At 50.8% G+C, this 16,377-nt stretch overlaps 1 protein-coding gene across 1 annotated transcript; it reads left to right on the top strand.

Annotated features, from left to right (window-relative positions):
* The first annotated feature begins 732 nt into the window (after positions 1-732).
* On the top strand, positions 733-1,812 carry LOC137531582 (histone H1.10-like). The gene has a single exon (XM_068251527.1). The coding sequence runs from the start codon at positions 794-796 to the stop codon at positions 1,346-1,348; it is 555 nt and encodes a 184-aa protein (XP_068107628.1). The 5' UTR covers positions 733-793; the 3' UTR covers positions 1,349-1,812.
* Positions 1,813-16,377: the final 14,565 nt, after the last annotated feature.

Here is a 16,377-nt window from a genome sequence, read left to right as displayed (position 1 = left end):
TGCACATTTTTTGTGTGGTTGCCAGTGGTTCACAGCGCCATCATGGCAAGTGTACAATGAAGGTTGCACGATCGCATCGCAATTTTGCATGCAATCGCACTTCCCAGTGGAAAATCGCCTAAACAGCGTTAAATTAGAGCCTCCCATATCCTCATAGTTTGGGGTACCCCTGGGGTGCCCATTGACCCTCTCCAGTGAAGGTGCCACATCTAAACCTCTAGTGCCAACATCCCCAACTCCCTCCAGCTCTGGATCACGTGAGGGGCGCTCTGTGTTACTTAAGTCAAATTAAAAACTTAATAACTTCCCATCGCCGCCTCCTAGAGACCCCGAATAAAATCCCCCGCGTGTGTCAGATACTCCTCTTCCACCCCCAGCAGTTGTCTCCCCTCTTCACCCCCTCTTCCCCCCGCAATCTGCCTCCAAACAGCATGCCTCCCCGCCGCTAGGGCTGTGACAGCCAGGGGAGCGCCCATGAATCGGGAGATTTCAACAAGAAAGCAGGGGAATTTCTCCGGGATTCTGTTTGGGATCTTTGGGGGGGAGTCCGGAGATGAAGACGCGCCGGTTGTCCCGGGCTCGGGGGTCGCCGATCACCTTAAAACACCCGAGGAGTGTGGAAGAAAAAACACAAGTCTCAGCGCAGTGGCGCGCGGGGAGCTGTTGTTGTTCTCAACGTGGTCCGCACTTCAGCTCTAAATATAGGCGGCGCTGCACGAGATCAACATTCTACTCCGAAGTCCGAACTCCAATCTGAGCTCACGCTGCTGAGAGTTCTATCGCTTCTACGATCATGGCTCAAACCGAGGTCGCTCCTGCTGCAGCCGCTAAGAAGGCTAAAGCCGCCGCCCCAGCTGCTGCCAAGAAGTCCGGCAAGAAGAAGAAGAACCAGCCGGGCAAGTACAGCCAGCTGGTGGTGGACACCATCCGCAAGCTGGGCGAGAGGAACGGCTCCTCTCTGGCCAAGATCTACAGCGAGGCCAAGAAGGTGTCCTGGTTCGACCAGCAGAACGGCCGCACCTACCTGAAGTACTCGGTGAAGGCTCTGGTGCAGAATGACACCCTGCTGCAGGTGAAGGGGGTGGGGGCCAACGGCTCCTTCAGGCTTAACAAGAAGAAGCTGGAGGGACTGGCCGTGCCCAAGAAAGCAGCCCCAGCCGCCAAACCCGCTGCCAAGAAGGCTGCCAGCCCCAAGAAGAGCGTCAAGAAAGCCAAACCCGCCCCAAAGAAAGCCAGCGCCAAGCCGGCCGCCAAGAGCCCCAAGAAAACGACCAGCAGCCGATCGCCTAAGAAGGTGGTGAAGAAGGTGGCTAAGCCCAAAGCGCTCAAAGCTAAAAAGGCTAAGTAGACTTTCATGACTTTCATCGTGTGGACTCCCTCTGGACTTTTTGTACAGCATCCGCAAAAGCCCCCTCTCTAACCCCCCCTCCCCCGTTGCGTTCTTCATAGACTTTTGTAGCCGAAAAAGGACTTTCCCATCCCCACACCTCTTAATTTGCATAATCATTTATTTTTTTTTAATATATTTGATTTCGTTAAAAAACACTTGTATCGCGCACCCCCGCCTGCCATCTAGAAAGGTAAAACTTCTGTCGCTTCTCCCCCTCCCTCCCGCGTTTTAGTGGTGATACAAATGTAAGCAGTTGGCGGTTACAACAGGACTTTGCGTTTCTTTACCGTTGCATGAGGTTTTATGCTATTCTGTATATAATATAATTCGAGCTTGGTAGTTTATTTTTTTTTATTGCCAAGTTGTGGTTTTTTTTTTATTATTTTGTTAAATAAATAAACAGAATTTCTGTTTGTACCAGGTATGTGGTTACTATCTCTATACTCCAGGTTTTTTTTGTTTTTTTATCAGGGATTGCTAGTGTAGTGTACAGCTAAATTTGTGCATCTCCAATTAGTTGCCCAAGTAAAATGTTACCTGGGCAACTAGTTGGAGATATTTTATATGGATAACATTTGGTTGCTCTTAGAATATCTTTTATTCAGTGAGTGTTTTTGCTTTATTTATAGTGAGTGAACTTTGAATCTGAGCGGGCAACTGCTGTCCGTTATTTCAGTGCTGAAATCTAAAGTGACGTGCGGGTGGCGCTGCTACCATTGAAGAGGATCATCAGAATTAACACTTTGTTTACTTGCCCAAACAGTGCTAATTAAGCCAGAAATATTAACCTGATGAGGGAGCAAGTTTTGAAATGCTTATCTCATTATTATAATTTCCTATATAGTCAGGTTTCAAATTGTGCATAGTCAGAGATGCAAATACACTGAGTTGATGCAGGTTATGGATTGTGCATGTATGCAGTGACCTAATACTGAAAAGATGGAATGCAGCTAGTAGACTTTCCAGCTGCATACACTGGAATTACTTGCATCTTATAGAGCATAACCTGGTTAGAAAGAATTCTGAAATGGAGAATTTTGTAAATGGACTAATAAAATGACAGCTTGGTAGGAACTGTCCACTTTGCTGTACAGAATTCTTACCTGAAGCAAATTTCTGCAGTTGAGTCCCTGGTATCTGGCAGCGGTGGGGATCATCTGATGCTTGCAGGTTGCCCAAATACATACTAAGCCTCCAGAGACGAAGGATACATTCAGGCTAAATAAAAATCCACTTACCTGGGGCTTCCTCCAGCCCCTGGCAGCCATCCTGTGCCCTCGCCACAGCTCCAGTGATTACTGATCTACTCTGCTGCAGAAGCCGAGCTCACCAGGTCAGCTTCTTCTTCACTCCAACGGTGGGCTCACGTGGTCGCGCTGAAGTAATCAGAACTGTACTGTGGTACAGCCCTGGTGACGGAGCGCAGGAGAAGCTGACCTGGCGAGCTCGGCTTCTGCAGCGGAGGTGACTGGGAGCTGCGGCGAGTGCACAGGACGGCTGCCAAGGGCTGGAGGAAGCCCCAGGTAAGTGGATTTTTATGTAACCTGGACATTTTAAAGGAGTCGTCAACCAAAAAAAAATTCTCCCTCCCGCTCTACTTACCCGGGGCTTCCACCAGCCCCTTGTAGTCGACATGTCCCATGCAGCATCTCTGCTCACAGCTGCCGACCCGGGGTCCCCACCGAGGCAGCGGCTGACCTTGAGGTCTCCTACTGTGCCTACGCAAGCGCCACTGTCAATCAAATTCACGTACCATAGTACACTATGGATGACTTGGACTTGATTGACAGTGGCCCTTGCGCAGGTGCAGTGGAGGAGGTCGGCCTCTGCACTGGCTGGGACCTTGGGCTGGCGGCTGTGAGCAGAGATGTTGCGTGGGACATGTCTGCTGCAAGGGGCTGGAGGAAGCCCTGGGCAAGTGGGGGGGGGGTGGTTGATGACTCCTTTAAAGGTAGCAAACTCCCACGAAAGTCCGCATTATCCATCAGGCATGCCAGTTGGTTGAGACTTCTGGTTGCCTGAGTTCCAGATATTGGGGTCTCTGCTGTAACTTGAATATGCTGCAATCACATCCTGCCTTGGCTTCATTTATGGAGTACCTAAGGTAAAAGTCTTGATGATGGTGGATTGGGGGGGGGGTAATTACTCACCTGTCCCGATGTCTTTGGGTCATAGGTGATGCTCCACCCTTTTCTTGTAGTTACAGCCACGGCTCTGAAGCTCTCTGGAAACCAGCTTGTGTTGCCTCGGCCTGCCACCAATGAGGCAACCCAGCTAGTGTTGGCCATGGCCAGAGCCTTGGGGGCAATTTTGAAGGAAAAAAACGCCAGGGACTATTCTGAGGGAGGCGGAAAGTCACCTGCCTGCAGGGAGGATGCCAGAACAGGTACGTAAACCCAGGGGCGCCTCTAGGCATAGGCAGTACAGGCCATTGCCTGGAGTGCCATTGGTCCTGGGGGGCGCCATGTTGCTGGATTAAGCCCCACCCAAAAATAAGCCACACCCCTCTGGGTGTTCTATTACTTGCTTCTGCTGCATCTACTTAGCGTAAGTTGCAGGCAGCTGACACCTCTGTGCCTTGTGCATCCTTCTTTCATCCTTTGTGCCATCTCTGCTTCTTTCTGTCCCCCTGTGCCTTCGTATGTCTCCTTTGCCTTTATTTGTCCCCTTGTGCTACCTCTGCCCCCTGTTCCTTCTTCAGTCCCACTCTGCCTCCTTCTGTCCTCCTGTGCCTCCTTCATTATCCCTTTGTGCCTCATTCTGTCTCCATGTGCCTCTTCAGTCCCCATGTGCCACCTCTGTCCCCTGCGCCTTCCTCTGTCCCCCTGTGCCTCCTTCTGTCCCCGTGTGCCTCCTTCTGTCCCCCTGTGACTCCTGTCCCCTTTTGTGCCTCCTTCTGACCCATTTTAGAGGGTGCCGGGCCGACCAGTCGGTCATGAATGCTGTTCGTTAGTTTACTGGCCTGCAGCACGTAAGCTCACCTCTGCAGCCTTACATTCCGTGTATTTTCTGGTGAAACACTGCCCACATTGCAAATTTTCGGTTGAAACGCTGCCGCATTATGATTATTTCCTGGTGAAACGCTGCCGCATTACGATTATTTGCATGGAAGGGCACCATGGGGGGGGGGGGGGGGGGGAGGGGGGGGGGGTTGGGGGGGCGCCGCAGAGTTTCTCGTCTGGAGTGACAAAATGGCTAGAGGCGCCCCTGCGTAAACCCCCCATAGTCCCTGTGTGGCCTAAGTGACACAGCTCATTCTGAGCTGATGCAGGGTTGTGTAAAACGGACCAATAACATTTTACCTCAGCAGGATTTGTTAGGTTCATGTTGAAGCTGCATACATTTGCATACAAAATTTGTTTAATGCTTCATCAGATCAAAATTATTTGCATTTCATTGACCAGCCCTACTCCCCATTAGCCCATGAAACTGACCAATAGGATTTGTCCTCGGGAACCTCCTCTGGTTCCAACATAGTCGGCACTGGAGGGAGGGGAGTTGTGTCAATGCCGAGGGTGCATGACAGAGCTGTGCTAGTGGGGACCGATCGGGCTAGGGTGCTCAGCAAAGGTGTGGCAGTAGTCCTGTGGGGAGCAGCTGCCAGAAGGAAATTAGAAAAAAAGAACAAGTAGGTGACAGTTACAAAAAAAAAAAAAAATCTGTAAAAAAATTTTTTTTCAACTACTTAAAGGGAAGGTTCAGGGAGGGGATTAAAAAAATAAAAATACATTTCCACTTACCTGGGGCTTCCTCCAGCCCGTGGCAGGAGGTGCCCTCGCCGCCGCTCCGCAGGCTCCCGGTGGTCTCCGGTGCCCGACCTAGCCAGGCCGGCTGCCAGGTCGGGCTCTTCTGCGCTCCATTTCCTGGCACTTCTGCGTCCCACGCCGGCGCGCTGACGTCATCAGATGTCCGCCGGGCTGTACTGCGCATGTGCAGAACTACTGCGCCTGCGCAGTACAGCCCGGCGGACGTCCGATGACGTCAGCGCACCGGCGTGGGGCGCAGAAGAGTCCGACCTGGCAGCCGGCCAGGTCGGGTCGGGCACCGGAGACCACAGTGAGCCTGCGGAGCGGCGGCGAGGGCACCTCCTGCCTGCCACGGGCTGGAGGAAGCCCCAGGTAAGTGGAAATTTATTTTTATTTTTTTAATCCCCTCCCTGAACCTTCCCTGTAAAAAGGTCAAAAATGACCCCTTTTATCCATGCAAAGGACAGGCACCTGGGGTCTTCTTACGCATACATTTTCTCATGGAAAGCATTTTTTGCAGTTGTATCCTTTGGAGGCAGGTGGTGGATGGCTTGCTCTGGTGGTGTGAGCCCTGGAGTGAGTTGTCTACGTCTGACCAAACCCCCCCCCCCCCCCCTTTGGAGTGTTGTATGTGAGCCAGCCCTGAGCTCTAAAGCTCGGGGTGACACATGCTTCCCTCCTTTCTCATGTGGTGCCCCCAAGTTAATGCGCATGTAGCAGAACGCAATGGATGTTAAGGTAAGTGCCTGTTTTTAATATTGGGAGGTGGGTGCTGATGGTTCTCCCCGGCGCTGGCCACGCTTAGGGGGGGGGGGTCGCCTGCACCACCCAACCTCCCCCTCCGGGGTGCCGCTGTGGTTCCCAGGCAGTGAGAGAGCCTGGTCCCCCCCGGTTGTATGGGGGCATTGGGAAGCCTCCCCGTGGCGCTCCTGGATAGTGCTAATGTAGCATGAACTAATTCCCGCAGGGCGACCGCTTTGCGGTATTGGTTTTTTGACCCTGCATAGTTTGGCATTTGAAAGCAAATGCACATTTGCCTGAGCATTGCCTCATGAATAGCCAATTAGGCCAGATTTGCAAATCCAGACTTGCTAGGGTTAAACTTGGTGTTTGAGCACGCATACATTTTCTCATGGAAAGCATTTTTTGCAGTTGTATCCATTGGAGGCAGGTGGTGGATGGCTTGCTCTGGTGGTGTGAGCCCTGGAGTGAGTTGTCTACGCCTGTCCTCCCCTTTGGAGTGTTGTATGTGAGCCAGCCTTGAGCTCTAAAGCTCGGGGTGACCCATGCTTCACTCCTTTCTCATGTGGTGCCCCCAAGTTAATGAGCACGTAGCAGAACAGAACGCAATGGACGTTAAGGTAAGTGCCTGTTTTTAATATTGGGAGGTGGGTGCGGACGGCTCTCCCCGGCGCTGGCCACGCTTGGGGGGGGAGTTGGGGTTGCCTGCGCCACCCAGCCTCCCCCTCCGGGGTGCCGCTGTGGTTCCTAGGCAGTGAGAGAGCCTGGGACCCCGCGGTCCCCCAGGTTGTATGGGGCATTGGGAAGCCTCCCCGTGGCGCTCCTGGATAGTGCTAATCTAGCATGAACTAATTCCCGCAGGGCGACCGCTTTGCGGTATTGTTTTTTTGACCCTGCATAGTTTGGCATGCGAAAGCAAATGCACATTTGCATGAGCATTGCCTCATGAATAGCCAATTAGGCCAGATTTGCAAAGCCAGACTTGCTAGGGTTAAACTTGGTGTTTGAGCACGCATACATTTTCTCATGGAAAGCATTTTTTGCAGTTGTATCCTTTGGAGGCAGGTGGTGGATAACTTGCTCTGGTGGTGTGTGCCTTGGAGTGAGTTGTCTACGCCTGTCTCTCCCCCCCCCCCTTTGGAGAGTTGTATGTGAGCCAGCCCTGAGCTCTAAAGCTCGGGGTGACGCATGCTTCACTCCTTTCTCGTGTGGTGCCCCCAAGTTAATGCGCATGTAGCAGAACGCAATGGACGTTAAGCTAAGTGCCTGTGTTTAATATTGGGAGGTGGGTTGCGGACGGCTCTCCCCGGCACTGGCCATGCTTGGGGGGAGGGGGGGTCGCCTGCGCCACCCAGCCTCCCCCTCCGGGGTGCCGCTGTGGTTCCCAGGCAGTGAGAGAGCCTGGGACCCCGCGGTCCCCCCGGTTGTATGGGGGCATTGGGAAGCCTCCCCGTGGCGCTCCTGGATAGTGCTAATGTAGCATGAACTAATTCCTGCAGGGCGACCGCTTTGAGGTATTGGTTTTTTGACCCTGCATAGTTTGGCATGCGAAAGCAAATGCACATTTGCCTGAGCATTGCCTCATGAATAGCCAATTAGGATAGATTTGCAAAGCCAGACTTGCTAGGGTTAAACTTGGTGTTTGAGCACGCATAATTTTCTCATGGAAAGCATTCTTATTTAACCACTTGCCGACCGCACGCTTATACCGTGCGTCGGCAAAGTGGCAGCTGCAGGACGTCGCCAGCTGCAGGCTGATTAATCAGGAAGCAGCCGCTCGTGCGAGCGGCTGCTTCCTGTCAATTCACGGCGGGGGGCTCCGTGAATAGCCTGCGGGCCGCCGATGGCGGCTCGTAGGCTAAATGTAAACACAAGCGGAAATAATCCGCTTTGTTTACATTGTACGGCGCCGCTGCGCAGCAGCGCCGTAAGGCAGATCGGCGATCAGCGGCCGGGGATCGCCGCCATGTGACAGGAGACAGCCTGTCACTGGCTGCACAGCACGGATAGCGTCCTGTGCAGCCCGGATCTCCAGGGGGGGCCAGGTAGGAGAGGGAGGGGGAGGATTTCGCCGCGGAGGGGGGCTTTGAGGTGCCCCCCCCCCCGCAACACCCGGCAGGCAGGAGCGATCAGACCCCCCCAGCACATCATCCCCCTAGTGGGGAAAAAAGGGTGGCGATCTGGTCGCTCTGCCTGCACGCTGATCTGTGCTGGGGGCTGCAGAGCCCACCCAGCACAGATCAGCTGAAACAGCGCTGGTCCTTAAGGGGGGGTAAAGGGTGGGTCCTCAAGTGGTTAAGGAGGCTCCCCAGATGCCAAATAAGCCCTCCAATGCTTATCCCCGTATGTGTGGGGGTATTTCCCCCACCTCTGGGGAAGAACCCTTTGTGTAGGATTCTGCTTTATTGCCTTGACAAAGGGGACCCCACTGGGCCCCGAAACAATTTGTTGGTGCTGGAATGGAATAATGTCACAAAGTCTTTGAATAAAAGTGGATTAACCACACAGGAGTGAGCGGACCTTTTTGAAATTCTACTTTGTGTAGGATGTTGCTGGAAAGGGGGAGGCTTTGCCACCTCTTGCAGAGCCCCCCATATCATGTACCATGTGGGCTGGCATAGGTTAGTATGATGGAGCCTTACAGCACAGATTGGTCCAGCTATCCTGCATGGGAAGTTAATATAATGCCTTCAATTTAACTAGTTCCCCCAAATAATACATTCCCAACGCCCATTCTGCTGAAGTGCACGTGCTGCAGGGATGCATGTCTGTGTGCATTTATGCGTACATGTCAGTTTGGTGCATGGTGAAATTCCAGGCGGCGTTAATTACTATTCCCCCTTTCAAGTCGTAGCAACTTGTAGGGAGAAGTCGGGGTCCAGCAATCAACAGAACCCTGAATTACGTCTACGCAGGCTGAACACTATACCATTGTGGCTATAGCCGCGACCAATTCTGGCGCTATGCAGCACGCGCCATACACCATCAAGCCCTGCCTCGTGAATTTATACCCTTCAGCCCATGGGCGACATTGCTGGGCCGGGCTGCACAGACGCGATTCAGCTATGTAGCTGACAACGCACTGTGTTGCTATGCAGTGATAGTGGAGCGTGCGTGATTTCATGCAGCACGCTGGGGAGTTGGTGTACACAAAGGGATCGTCCATTGCGCGGGGTAAGTTGTAGAGATGGCCTGAACGGTTTGCTGGCGAACTTATTCACGCGAACATCGCTGGTTCGCGTTCGAATGTGAACTTTATGCGAGTTCGACCCGCCCCCAATACTACATCATTGGGCTAAACTTTGACCCTCTACATCACAGTCAGCAGACACATGGCAGCCAATCAGGCTGCACTCCCTCCTGGAGGCCCCCCCCCCCTCCCCCTTAGCAACGCCGGCCATGTTCTCTCTCTGTGTGCTGCAGTATTAGTGAGAGACGGGAGAGACATTGGAGAGATAGGGAAAGTGATAGTTAGGAGGTCTGTTAGCGGTACTTTTCCGTTAGCCGGACGCATCCACTAGATGGCGTCAATTACTATTCCCCCTCCAGGCCGCCATGGATAGTAGGGAAAGATGTAATTCTGGTGGAGTTTTATCGCCACTTAGTGGATGCGCCCGGCTAACGGAAAAGTACCCTGTTAGCTTGCTCCTTGCTGATATTTATTGCTGAAAAGCACGCCAAAACAGCTCTTTTGAGAGCTAATGGTCTTGTGATTTTTTTTTTTGTGTGACCCACTGACACTGCCTATACAGCCCTGTCTGTCGCAGCTGGCCCTTGCTAATTGCTATATTGTGCCAAACCCAGCACATTCAGTGCCTACCTTTTCGATGCACCTGTGTGACAGCTGCTCAATACCAGTCCGTGCATACCTGTTCACTGCACCTGTGTGACAGCACGCAGTTTTATATACCAGTCGCTGCATACCTGTTCACTGTACCTGTGTGTGTGACAGCTGCACATTTGTAATACCAGTCCGTGCATACTTTTCACTGCACCTGTGTGACAGCACGCAGTTTTATATACCAGTCACTGCATATCTGTTCACTGCACCTGTGTGTGTGTGTGACAGTTGCACCCAGTCCGTGCATGACTTTCACTGCACCTGTGTGACTGCACATTGTTATACCATACCAGCAGTCACTGCATACCTTTCACTGCTGCACCTGTGTGACTGCACATTGTTATACCATACCAGCAGTTACTACATACCTTTTCACTGCACCTGTGTGACTGCACATTGTTATACCAGCAGTCAGTGTATACCTTTCACTGCACCTGTGTGACTGCGCATTATATTAGTCAAGTCAGAGCATACCTTTCACTTCATCCCCCCCCTCCAATATGGACAAAACAGCCAGAGGCAGGCCACCCGGCAGGTCTGTTCGAGGTCGTGATTTCGTGCGGCCGTGGACCAATGTACAGTGTTCAGAAGGCACATGCCATCAATCCCCAAGATTGGCAGAAGCTAGTTGACTATTTAACACAGAACACCTCATCTTCCTCAGCTTCTGCACGGAACCGTGACATAGCTTCCTCCTCCTGCTCTGATTCTGGCACCCCACTTAACACTCAGTCAGCCGCCACCACCAAAGTGCCATCATCCCATGGCTCAGCGGTGTGGAATTTTTTGTGTGTGTCTGCCTCAGATGAGAGCAATGCCATCTGTACTCTCTGCCTACTCTCTGAAAATTGAGCCGTGTAAAGACCAAGACCCGCGTAGGGACAACTTCCTTACGAAGGCACATGAGGACAAAGCACAAACTGCAATGGGATGACCACCTGATGAAAAGCAGCACACAAAAGCAAAGCCACACACCGCAGTGGAAGATACCGGGCCACAATTATTTCTCAAAAGCGATACCCAAACTGTACGGTGATGTTGAAAGGAAAGTGGTGTCATCTCTGGCACACAGCGTTGGGTCAAGGGTCCATCTGACCACGGATGCCTGGTCTGCAAAGCACGGTCAAGCCTGCCTGAAGACTAAGTCAGTCCCCACACACAGCATCTCTGCCTGCACGCCGTGTAACTGCCTGCCCCAAAACTAAGTCGATCCCCACACAGCATCTCTGCATGCAGGCCGCTTGACTGCCTTCTCCGCCACCACCAACAGGGTCCAGGACTCCAGGTGTATTCCTGAATTTTTAAGGCCGCTGCTAGCAGTGGCCGCTAACTAGAACAATACTAATTTTTTCTGGTGCATGTACATGCCTGCCTAATTTTTCTGGCTGCACTGCAGCTGCAACAACAAAACAAAAGGGCATGTACATGTGTCAATTCCCCTTCGTGTTCGTTACCTTGCCGCGGTGAAGGGGCTTGCGTATCACAATGAAGCAATGACCGCCGGCTATATGAGTGTGTTATACGAGTGCGATTCGCGGGATCGATTCGATTATTTCCAACATATTCGATCATGTTTCGATGCATACTTAATATGCAAAATCGACGGCTGTATCCATCGAAACACGATCGAACTTGTTGGAAATAATGGAATCGATCCCACACATCGCGCGGCAAAACGCAACGTGTGTATCCAGCATTAGATCCCTTGAAACATCTTTTCCATCACTTTTGTGGCCAGAATTAATGTTTGAAGTTTTGAAAGTTCGCCTGCCCATTGAAGTCTATTGCGGTTCGCAAAGTTCGCGTGAACCGAACTTTTGCGCAAGTTAGAACCTAAAATCGAAAGTTGCGAGCCATCTCTAGTAAGTTGATCTGCTGGGCGGGTTGGGAATCGTGAGCTAGTGTACACACGCCTGATTATAGGCTGAGGTAGTCGTTATTGGCTGCCTCAGCCAACTTTAATCAAGCTTGTGAACGAGGCTTAACTACCTAATGACCGCGTCATGCCAATGGGCGTGAATGCGGTGGCAGCCCCAGGACCACCTAACGCCGATTGTCATCAAGTCCTGGAGCATGTGCAATCGACCCCTGCCGGTTTATGGAGCTCGGCTGCGTGATTAGCCTGCTAGCCGCGATCACAGCTCTTTTGGTATCGATTCAAGCAGCGTTTTCCGGTGATTTGAAAGAGCGCCTTAGAATATGTTAGCAATTTGTACAGTGATTACAATTTGCGTTTTTTTTGTTTTGTTTTGTAGCTCTGTGCAATAAATCGCTGCAAAATCACTTTGTACAGCAATTTGCAGCAATCCTATACGTTGAATTGCAGTGCAATCGCCCCAAAAATGCTGCAGGACCCGCCGATTGGCGTCAAGTCCTGGAGCATGCGCAATCGTTCCCTGCCGGTACACTCTGCTCTGTGATCAGCTTGCTAGACGCGATCACAGTTTTCTGCCGAAAGGGGAAAGAAATCCCCTTTGTTTACATTTGTACAGCGCTGCTACCATGTTTCCCCTATTATAAGACCTACCCCAAAAATAAGACCTAGCTGGGACGCTTTGTGTATGGGGAGGTGTGTGGTCTCTTACCGCACCTCCCTTGTGGCTGCATCCCCCTCCGTTCTAAGCAACTTATCCGGTGTCAGCGGCAGCATATTATTCAAGCTGTGAGGACGCCCTTTGACTCTCACTCTGACATCGGAGAAGTTACTTAGAACGTAGGGGGGCGCAGTCACAAGGGAGGTGCGGTAAGAGACCACACACCTCTCCATACACAAAGCGTCTACCCAGTACCCCTCCAGAGAGTAAGCCCCTCCCCTGTAATGAAAAAAAAAAAAGGCAAAGGATTGCAGCAGCGATCACAGAGTCCTCCAATAGAATGTCCTATTAAGGACAATAAAAGTAAAATTCATTTGTGTGCTTAGTTGTAGGGCTGTGCAGCTAGCTGACAAAGCCCTGTATTGTGAAAAATGGCCTGGTCGCTAAGGGGTTTAAAGAGAACCTGAACTGAAAATAAAAAGTCAAAATAACCATACACAGGTCATACTTGCCTCCTTTGTAGTCTATTCCTCAATCTCCTTCTCCTCTCCTGCATCCCATTTGTCCACCGTGATCAATGGACTTCTCCATCCTCCATTTTTAAAATGGCCATTACCCCATAACAGCTTCCTGGTCAGCGCACTGTTAAACTGTTATATCACCCACTTGAGTCATAGGGAAACATGGACATTACCTTGCACATTCAGTTGTAACTGACAGCTGCTGATATATAACTGTTAGCAACTGGTATATTTCAGTTCTGACAAAATATTGTCAGAACTGGAAGGGACCACTGCAAGAAGAAAATGTTGAGTTTCTGAGTGTAACTGATGGTGAGGTTAGTATCTAATATTCATTTGCAATTAAGTCATGTATTTATTTTAAATAATCTTACTCGCTTCAGGTTCCCTTTTAAGCCTGTGGTCCTGAAGTGGTTAAAGAGAACATGAACTGTTGTGAAAAAAAAAAAAGGTGGGGCTTCTACCGGCCCCCTGCAGACGTCCTGTACCCGTGCCGGGAAAAAGGATCATCCGTTCCCCCACAGTGAGCCAGTTTTGTTTCCGGCATTTCTTGTACTCCGCAGGCGCAGGACGGCGACAGGATCACGCAGGCGCAGTAGCCTACTGACTGGTTTTTAAGTCAGACAGCTTAGGGCTCTGCCATACTAAACAATACCAGCCTGCATGGTCCATTACGGGCTTATTAGTTAAATTCTTCTGGATTGTTTCTTTATCTCTAGTTGATAGGAGTGAGTAAACATGGCAGAGCTAGAATCTGAAGCTACGGACACACACTGGATTGAACTATACCGTGAAGCATACCGTGTCTTTACTAAAGCCGCATCTACACGCGTAGATGCGGCCGCGATGTGCCTTATCAATCGAGCCGCTGATGCAGCTCGATTGATAAGATCCGACAGGACGGATCTCCCCGCCGCCGATACCCTGCTCGCTCCCCGCGAGGGGACAATGGCAGGGAATCGAGCGGAAGATAAGTGGCGTGGCGACGAGCGGGTATTGATTCCGGCGCACGCGCGGCGACACGGCAGGGACGCGGAAGAGGCGATCCGGCGGCTAATCGAGCCGCCGGATCGCAGCCTCATCTACACGTGTAGATGAGGCTTAAAGCCCATGCAACCCCCGAGCCCATTTTTCTCTCACTCTCTCCACACTACGGAAGCCGCTGTGTGTTGTCCCTCCTCCCCTCCATAGGAACAAAACATGTAGCTAGCCTTGACCCCGAACTGTCACTCGGGAATCCCAGTCCTAGAATCGCAGCACAGTGGCGTAGTGGTTATCACTCTTGCCTTGCAGCTCTTGCTCCCTGGTTCAAATCCCAGCCAGGGCAGTATCTGCAAGGAGTCTGTATGTTCTCCCTGTGTCTGTGTTTTTCCTCTGGGCACTCCGATTTCCTCCCACATCCCAAGAAAAGATACAAATAAATTAATTGGCTTCACCGTAAATTGGCCCTTAACTTTAATAAACATATGACTGTGGGAGGGATTAGATTGTGAGCTCCTCTGAGGGACATTCAGTGACATGATTATGTACTCTATAAAGAGCTGTGGATGATGTCAAAGCAATATCCCTGCTGAGACAGTGCTTGTACATGTGTACGAGGCTTAAAGCGAATGGGAACCGCATTTTAAAAAAATGAAGCAAATACTTACCTAAAGAGAGGGAAAGCTCTGGGTCGTATAAAGCCTTCACTCTCCTCTCTCAGTGCGCTCTATCCTGTGCTGGCTCCCCCCGTTTCAAGCCCCCGCCAAAAGGGTATTTGGAAGTCTTCGGGAGCCATGTCCTCCCGAAGACGTGCGGCTCCATACTGCACAGGGGTGAGCGTGCAAGAGAGCGTGCTTGCGCAGGCGCAATACAAGGCCACCCTTCTTCAGGAGCACTCGGGCTCCCTGAAGACTTCTGAAGCCTCCTTTGGCCAGGTAAAGCAGTATTTGACTAATTTAGTCAAATACTGCTACCGGGCGAGCCAGCACCGGAACGAGGGGACCAGGAGAGGAGCGGGAAGGCTCTATATGACCCAGAGCCTTCCCTCTGCTTGGGTAAGTATCTGTCTCATTTTTTAAATGCGGTTCCCATTCACTTTAAAGAGAACCAGAGGTGGGTTTGTGACATCAATATTAGGACACAGAGGCACATTCTGCATACAATCACCAGCCTCTGTGTCCTTACAGTGTGCCCCCAGGCTCCCCCCGTGCTTTGCTGTCCACCAATATAAAAACCGACAGGCTAGCGACACGCAGATTGTCGCTAGTCTGCTGTTTACCGTCAGGCTGCCAATCACTGCCGCTCAGACTAGCGACAATCTGCGTGTCGCTAGGCTGCAATCTGCGTGTCGCTAGGCTGCCGTTTTATATTACGGGGGGACAGCAGAACACGGGAGGAGCCTGGGGGCACACTGTAAGGACACAGAGGCTGGTGATTGTATGCAGAATGTGCCTCTGTGTCCTAATATTGATGTCACAAACCCACCTCGGGTTCTCTTTAAGGGCTGGGGCCCACTAGAAATAAGAAAAAGGCAATCACAAAATGCAATCACTATGCTCTTTTGGTATCGGATTCAAGCAGCGTTTTCCGGTGATTTGAAAGCGCCTTTGAATATGTTAGCGATTTGTACCGTGATTACAATTTGCAATTTTTTTTGTAGCTCTGTGTAATAAAATCGCTTTGTACAGCAATTTGCAGCAATCCTATGCGTTGAATTGCAGCACAATCGCTCCAAAAATGCTGCAGGACCCGCAATTACAATTTGCAGAAAATCACAATTGCTCCTGTGGAATCATACCAATTGCCTTTCATTAGCCTAGCACTTTTAGAATCACCAGCGATTCCAAAGCTCGGCAGAAAAATCTTCTGTGGGCCCCGGTCCGAGGGCCCGTTTCCACCTGTGCTGCACGCGGCTGCGAGATGAGCGGTGGCACTTATCCGCAGACGAATCGCATCAGCTGTGCCATGCACGGCTATGGGATTAGCAGCCTCTTGCACTGAAACGGATTCAGATGTTGGCCGAATCGCTAGCGCAAGCGATTCGGCTGGCGGCGCCATTGTATCCTATGGCAGAGTTTCCCCACGCCATTTGCCTGCGGGGCAACTCTGCAGATTCGGTGCGTAAACGGGCCCAAAGTTACAACATTTCAGCTGACACAGATGTTTAGAGTAAAATCCTACTTACACTATATGCAAGTAAAAAAAAGAAAAGAAACCTGCTACGATTCCATTTAAAAGTGGGGAAACTGAGGTTTATTAAGACATTAACATAGAAAAAGACAGATGAGTTAAAGTGCTTCTAAAGACACATTTGAACAAAAGAAATACAAGATTGCCATTATTGCATTACTATCGGTTTCATTATAGCCGACACAGCAATTTACCTTCACATCACAATAAGTGGATATGACATCAGTTATGCTATGACCTCATCATTCCTTTTTAACAGGTACATTTTTATTGTTTTTTCTTAAGCTGGCCATACACACAGATTTCCCCCCAATGTTCCACAATGATTGATTCCTTTCTGAAAAGAATCAATTCAGACGGAATTGATTTCTACCACACACTGCACATCAATTTCCAAAAGATTCCAGCAGGGAATCCATTGAAAATCGATCAA

The sequence above is a fragment of the Hyperolius riggenbachi genome, chromosome 9 (genome assembly GCF_040937935.1).
Source record: "Hyperolius riggenbachi isolate aHypRig1 chromosome 9, aHypRig1.pri, whole genome shotgun sequence".
Classification (NCBI taxonomy): Eukaryota; Metazoa; Chordata; class Amphibia; order Anura; family Hyperoliidae; genus Hyperolius; species Hyperolius riggenbachi.
This window is presented reverse-complemented; position numbering and strand designations above follow the sequence as displayed.

Coding starts and splice junctions, on each gene's coding strand:
- LOC137531582 (XM_068251527.1), top strand. CDS start 794: ATGGCTCAAACCGAGGTCGCTCCTGCTGCAGCCGCTAAGAAGGCTAAA.